The following is a 7,389-nucleotide window of genomic DNA, read 5'->3' as shown; positions in this document are numbered from 1 at the left end:
TTGAAAAAAAAAATTAGCTAAAAGGAAGAACAGTTAAACTCTAAATGACAGAAAGCTTAAGAAGAGCCCCTTCAACACACGAGTGTATAAGTTCAGCACTGCATTAAAGCTGAAGAAAATCCCTGAAGACATAAAATGTTACATCTTCAGTAGTTCTTTTCTTCTTTTTAAAGGAGCAAGAGACTCTTAGGAAGAATTAGATTTGAGCTACTTAAGTGTAATTTTCACTTGAGAATTACTTCCTACTGTGCTTTTCTTATGCTGAATCTAAAAAGAATAAAATAAAAATAAAAGAATATATGTTTGAATTAATGCAACCAGCATGACTTTTTTTTTTTTTAACCTGTCAAGAGAAATAGTGTTTGATAACCATCAATTACATTACCAGGTAACTATTTGCTTGAGCAAATAGGAACTATATCTAAGAATGTATTTGACAGAAGTAAACAACAGAATTAAGAGTGCTAAACAAAACTAGAAAAAGATGGAAATAGTGTTTAGACTATCAATTAAATGTTAGAATTTTCCATCCCTTGTCAAACACTTTTTCACCTTCTCCTAAGCTGTTTTGTGAGCAAACCAGCAGCAAATACAGGTGTTAGAGATTGATTTGACAAATTCTAGTAGATTATAGGATTTATCTTAAATGTTTTCTTCTTTCTACAGTGAAGAAATTTGCCTACAAAAATTTCACTGTGGATTTCTTTCTTTTCAGACCTGTATGTGGAATCAGAGGGAAAACTCTCATAATTAATCTGCCAGGTAGCAAGAAAGGGTCACAGGTAAGAAGTATTCTTGCTGATCTGCTACTGAAGACTGATAAGTACCTCTCATTGTCCTGAGTAGTAGAAAGTACCTACTACAAGTTTTACAAAAGTTAATTGAAATGCATATTTAGAGAATGCAGCATCCCTGTCAGTCCTGTGATTAGATCAGAACGGTATTGTTCTAACTGAAAGTACTGTGCAACACTACTTAGCCTGCAGGAGAGTGCTGTCTGAAGCAGGCAGCGTTAATGAAGATTCTAATGGTCTCTTACACTTCCTTCTTGTTTTCTAGTCAGCCTGTGACTGATCCCTGTGTTTTCTACTGCTTACAAGAAAGCACTCTTTTTCACACAGAAGTAAGAGGAAAGCCTAGTGTAGTGTAGAATTTCCTGGAGAGTTAAGAACATTTCCAGCCTTGGTCAGCAAGAGGGGAAAATGGAGCATAATTTTTAAGAGTATGAGAAATGTTAATATTTTGTATATGGATATCAGACTTGACACTCTTTACAGTTTGTTTTCTTCCTACATTTAACTCAAGTTTGGACAAGAAAGTTAGGATATATGTTTTTATCCATACTTATTTTCTGACTTTATATTAATTGATATATATATGCTACATTCTGAGATTTCTTCCTCTGCTATCCAATCATTACTATTTACTAGTGCCTCTGTTATATGTTACCATTGAAAAACTGTGACCATGAGAAATCAGAAGTTAGATAAACATGCAGGTGACAATTCAAAGCAGTCAGTATCAACTTCGTGTTATATTTCTTCGTTTCTAAAAGACGGGCTACTCAAATATGCCTGATATACGCATGTGCTTTCACTTAAAGGGGGGAAAGATTTACTTTTTCAATGCATGCAAAGGACTTATCACACCTTTTTTCCCATATTCTTGGTGTATGGGATTTTAAGGTAAAGTTAATTCCTTAAAAAACTGTAAGGTCAAGCTAGACATCTGATAAAATAGATAGCTTTGCCATATGAACACTAATTTCTTGAGTATATGGTTGCTTTTGCTTTCTGGTTACTAATCTCGGATTAAATGGAGTTAACAGTTGATGTCAGGTGTGCCGTCTTCACATGGCACTCTCTTGCAGTGGCTCTGCAACTCATTATTGTCTCGTATAGTTGCATGAAGAGTACCACCTCCTTCTCATCTAAGTGATATCTCCTTTTGGGATTTTCAGATTGATTTTCAGATCCTTGATTGCCAGCAGCAAGCATCTATGTCCATGTACCTTCCTGGCCATTTTTCTAGGATTACTGTGATGCAACTTTTCTGTATTAGGAAATAAGAATATTTGCTGCCACTAGTAACCATAAAGCTTTCCCCTATACCAGGAAGGATCAAGGAACTACTAAGTATATTTTAGCATGAAGGAGAAAAGAATGGCAAAAATAGAAAAAAAAAAAGATGGAAAAAAACATAGAATAAAAGGTGGAAAATAATTTTGCTTTTGAGGAGGAAAAGGCCTTACATCAGTAAGTTAAAATAAAAAAATGATAATTCTAGTCACTGCCATCTCAGCTGTTCAATAGAACTTATTCATATGATTTTCCTGCTGCCTGTTTATACACTGCCATGTAGTAGTCCCAAAGGAACTATGTATGCTTCATATTGAGCAAGGGCTCGTGTCCGTGCAAAAATCTGCTCTTTATTCTTTCGACAGTTCGAAGGATCTTCATCAAGGTGCTGGCAGTCATTGTGTTATCCATTTGGAGGGAGAGTAAGGTGAATGAGTTAAGAGTGTATGTCGAGATATTGAACTTTGTGATATAAGAAGTCAGGGAATGTAGGAGGATGATAGATCTGCTGTCAAGATACAGCCACAATGCACAGCAAGAGATCAGAGGCTGCGGTGGAGTACGGACCATAGCTGGCAGAGTGGGGCCTGGATAACTCATTGCAAAAAAATGCCACAATTCCTTCCGCATCTGTAGCCATTCTCCAGCTTTTTGAAAGCCTGTCATCATTATAATCAGAAAGTCTCTTTCTTCTCTGAGAGAATTCTGATTCATTGCCTAATTATCACCCATTCCCACAACAGTGAAGTCTGGCCTAATACCCTTAGAATAAATATCAGCATGCATGTTTATGATGCTTGTTGCCAAACTACCTTCTCAAGTTTAGAAACTTAGCTTCAGACTTGCTTTTGCTGAAGGATATAATTCTCAGCCATGAGATCACCTTTATTGGCTTAGTGATCAAAAGATCTTTGATTTACCTTTTCAACTTCTTCCAGATAGGTCCCCTCACATTAGGGCAGTGTATTCACTGATGTATTCTGACAAGCTTGAGTAACTGAACCCCCAGGGAACAGAAACTTCATGTCACTGTTCTGGAATACAGATTGATATGAAATGGGCTTTTCATTTGTATCTTATCTTGCAAATCACGAAGTGCAGTGCCAATTCTTTAGTCTATTCAACAAGTGAGACATGACACCTCTTGTCATGTATATAGGAACTTGTTGTATACAGAGGGACAGTAGTTTTTGTAAACTGTGTGTGAGTTGATGTGTATATGATGTATTTATAAGATGTTTTGAAAACAGTGTTTTTTCCACCAAGATTAGTCAAGAGATACTTTCTTCAGGAATAAATATTTAGGACTCTTATAGTTTTGAATAACTATTCTGCTCTTATTTAGGGAGGAATAATTGCATGCACCGGTACAGGTTGGGGGATGAGCTGCTGGAGAGGAGCTCTGCAGAGAGGGACCTGGGTGTCCTCGTAGACAACAGGTTGGCCATGAGCCAGCAGTGTGCCCTCGTGGCCGAAAAGGCCAATGGCATTCTGGGGTGCATTAAAAAGAGTGTGTCCAGCAGGTCGAGGGAGGTGATCCTGCCCCTCTACTCTGCCCTGGTAAGGCCTCATCTGGAGTACTGTGTCCAGTTCTGGGCTCCCCAGTACAAAAAAGACAGGGATCTCTTGGAAGGAGTCCAGCGGAGGGCCACGAAAGATGGTGAAGGGCCTGGAGCATCTCCTCTGTGAAGAAAGGCTAAGTGAACTGGGTCTGTTTAGCCTTGAGAAAGACGACTGAGAGGGGACCTGATCCAGGTCTATAAATATCTAAGGTGTGGAGGGCAGAGTGGTGAGGCCAGACTCTTTTCTGCAGTGTGTGAAGACAGGACAAGGAGGAACAGCCAGAAACTGCAGCATAGGAAGTTCTGCACAAATGTGCGCAAGAACTTCTTTACGATGAGGTGACAGAGCACTGGAACAGGCTGTCCAGTGAGGTTGTGGAGTCTCCTTCTCTGGAGATATTCAAAACCCACCTGGACACCTACTTGTGCGACCTGGTGTAGGGAACCTGCTTTGGCAGGGGGGTTGGACTCGATGATTTCTGGAGGTCCCTTCCAACCCTTACGATTCTGTGATTCTGTGATTAGAAGTTAACTAAAAGTCTCTGTGTTTTCCTGCCTAGAGGCACTCAGACTGTGAAATTAGGTAGGGAGGATGAGGAAAAGAAATGAAAGATGTTAATAAATATTTTAGCAATAGTTTGAAATATAAGTGATTAATAAAAAGGTAATTGTACCAGAAAATAAAAAAAAAAAACATTGATTTTCAGATATAAGATTGCTATAAGCTTTATTTAATCCTGTTATGTTGATTATCTGTTCCGTCATGATTTATTTAAACATAAAACATCTTCAAAACATGAGATTTTAGCAAAGACTTTTAAGATTCATAGTGCAGAAAATGCTTCCTTAACAGTTGGGTTCTCAGGAACCAAATAGGGCAGGTTGTTACCTGGCATTGCTCTCATTTTTCTCCTTTATGACTTGCAAATATTCTTTCCATCTTATTAATACAATCAGGTAAGAAGCTTATATAAAAGCTATGAAATTGCACCAGTATGCTTAATTCATTAATAAAATACTAAATTTTAATGCAGCATGACAACAGTGTAAATGTCCATCTCAAAAATGGACACAATGTAAAATTGAAGGAAATGAAGGCAAGAGCAGTCTGAACTGAGTGTGTAAAACTCCCTCTTGCTGTATTTTCTCCTTTTTTATGAGCGCAGATTTCACTTAGGAAAGGAGAGCTGTGTATTCTTAGGTCAAAACCGATATTGCAATAGAAGTAGAAGAAAGAAGGCAACTATAGTAAACTCATTTGAAGCTAATAACTGTTTACTTAACCTTGATCAGAGCACCAGAATAAAAACTTGCCTTATCAAGGAGTCCAAGCCTCACTGTGGAAGGAATCATCAGGGACTTTTTAACTCAGACTGTTTGGTACTGGAATTGATACTGTTGGAATAAGACCTTAGAGTCAAATTTTAAATTGCAGATTTAAGTTCTAATCTTGCAAATAAGTAAAATAAACCATTTTTGACTAGTGTACTATCTCATAGAGAAAGCATCCAAGATAGCAATGTAACCATTCCTACCTACACTTATAGCTAACTGAAATAAATATTTTGGTAGGCTCTTTATTTTGTGTAACACTAGTATGGCACAATAGAGAGGAAAAACCTCGTAATCCAAAGCAGAAAACTTGTTGATGTTCCAAGTTCTCCGTTTGTTGCTGTAGCCATGGCATTGTCATTGCAGTCATCAGAGATGCTATCTTGGCATTTCTGTTTCACTTCAGAGCAGCTCTCTATGCTCAGTTGCCTGCTAGAATCTCAAGCATTCTTTGCCCTGCTGCCATGGCAGTGAGCAAAAGGAAAAATGCAGGTGAGGCCAAACATGTTTTCCTCAGAGAACTTACAAGGAATGTATCACTGAACACAGATTTGTCGACTACTTCAATTTTTGTGCTGTTCTAGTCTGTTTCATTTCATTTCAGCCTTTAAAAAGCTATATAATACTGTCAGAGGAGGCAGAGTATGAAATTACCAGATACACACTGAAGTATTTGGGTCTATGGCAATTTACATAACTGTACTAACAATTGCCTAAACCAATGAGTGTTAGAAATAGCATAGTTGGGGACTAACTCACCAACAGTTAAGTCAACAAGGATTTATTTCAATGGTAGGAGTGAAGAGTATGCTTGCTAATGAGTTAATAATTAATGTACGCTTTCATCATTTGTAGTCAGATCTCCTTGTTTACCAGTTGCTTGAGAATGGCTTTTTCACTGAAGAAAGGATGGTTGTATACCTCAATGTTTTAAACCACTTTTATTATAATATAATGGAGGTTCAATAACTCTGAGCCTCATAAGTTACATTAGAAATTGTATTCCTTTATTATATTTACAAATAGGTTTTAAATATATATTCATTAAATGCAGCAATTCGTGCTCATCTGCTTAGTCGCGTTCTTCAGAGTAACAAATCAAATGTTTATAGAATTTATGAATCTGAGAAACAGTCTGACTTTTCATTACTCTTAAAGTTATGATTGAAAGATGGATTCTTATTTAGAGGCTTTGAGGAAATAGTTTGTGAGTCATGTTTTTGAATTACAAAATGGCTCATATAAATTCCGCTATTCTCTGATGGATGGTTTGTTTACATAGTAATTTTTATGTATTGAAAATACTTGTTACTGTATCTGTTTACAAAATATTTATCATTTTTTAGTTTCTGGACACTTTGAATTCTAGTATTACATTTTCTTCCTTATGGTCTTCCTTACGGTTGAAATGAAACAAAAGATGAAAAGAACAAAAGGAATAGTATGAGCTTCCACTGTCAACTTGTACATTCTCTAACTGTACTGCCTTGGCAATTCATTTTTGTGACCTTGCCATCATTTTCCAGTAATTGAATATATGTATGCAGTGTGCGGACGTGACATAAAGAAAACCCTTTGTTCTAAGGTGCCTTAGAGAGAGACAGTAGTCATAAATTGAAGAAGGGGAACTTCCAACTGGATAAGAAAATAAAGAAAAAAATCACTATGAGGATAATTAGTCATTAGAATAGGTTGTCCAGAAAGGTTGGGGAGTCTCTGTTCTTGGATTTTTTCAAGAATAGGCTGAACAAAGCCCAAAGTAACTGGTCTGAATTTTAGTATTTTCAGTATTTTAATGACTTCCTGAGGTTCCTTGCAACACGAATGATTCTTTTATTTGGTAAGATAGCTAAAAGTAGCTAGAAATATGTACACCCATTGCAGAACAAGAATGGTTACATGGCATCTGTGTTTTTTCTCTTCTCCGACTATACAAAATAAACTTTTTGATTGTTTTTAAATCACAGAGCAAGGAGAGGTTTGAAAAATAGATCACAGAAGGTAAATTTTTTTGAGTTACTTAAAATTATAATGACATCAGTACTGCCTGTGATTCTTCCAGCCCAAAGGATAAATCCATGAATAAAAAGATCCCATAGCGTTATATAAAAGTACAGTTATGTCAGCCATTATGAAACATTCTCAAGTTGTGAAAGAGTGCAAAAGTAATTATATGAAGCTAATAACCTTGCAGAGATAGAGTTAGTGTTTTTATTCTGCATTTCTGTAGTATACTGCCAACTGCTATAAATGTGTTTCTGTATTATGTATTCATACAAAATTTTAACTCTTGCTTTCCTAAGTTTTAATCTAGTATTAGGTTAATTGCATTAACTCTTGACTATTGTACAGCTTACTATATTTGCATGAAAAGGAGAAAAAAAAAATATTTCTGAGTCCTTAGAAATTCTGGTGGT

General features: G+C 36.5%; 1 protein-coding gene across 12 annotated transcripts in view; it reads left to right on the top strand.

The window, feature by feature from the left end:
• Window positions 1-7,389, top strand: part of GPHN (gephyrin) — a 227,754-nt gene that overhangs the window by 124,198 nt on the left and 96,167 nt on the right. For all 12 annotated transcript variants that reach the window (XM_031553589.1, XM_031553587.1, XM_031553583.1 and 9 more), the window contains one exon: window positions 716-782. In XM_031553589.1, the coding sequence (XP_031409449.1) occupies window positions 716-782 (67 nt within the window). The remainder of the gene's footprint in view (window positions 1-715; window positions 783-7,389) is intronic.

This window comes from Meleagris gallopavo, chromosome 5 (genome assembly GCF_000146605.3).
Source record: "Meleagris gallopavo isolate NT-WF06-2002-E0010 breed Aviagen turkey brand Nicholas breeding stock chromosome 5, Turkey_5.1, whole genome shotgun sequence".
Lineage (NCBI taxonomy): Eukaryota > Metazoa > Chordata > Aves > Galliformes > Phasianidae > Meleagris > Meleagris gallopavo.
Note: the sequence above shows the minus strand (reverse complement) of the source record. Positions and strands in the feature narration are given on the sequence as shown.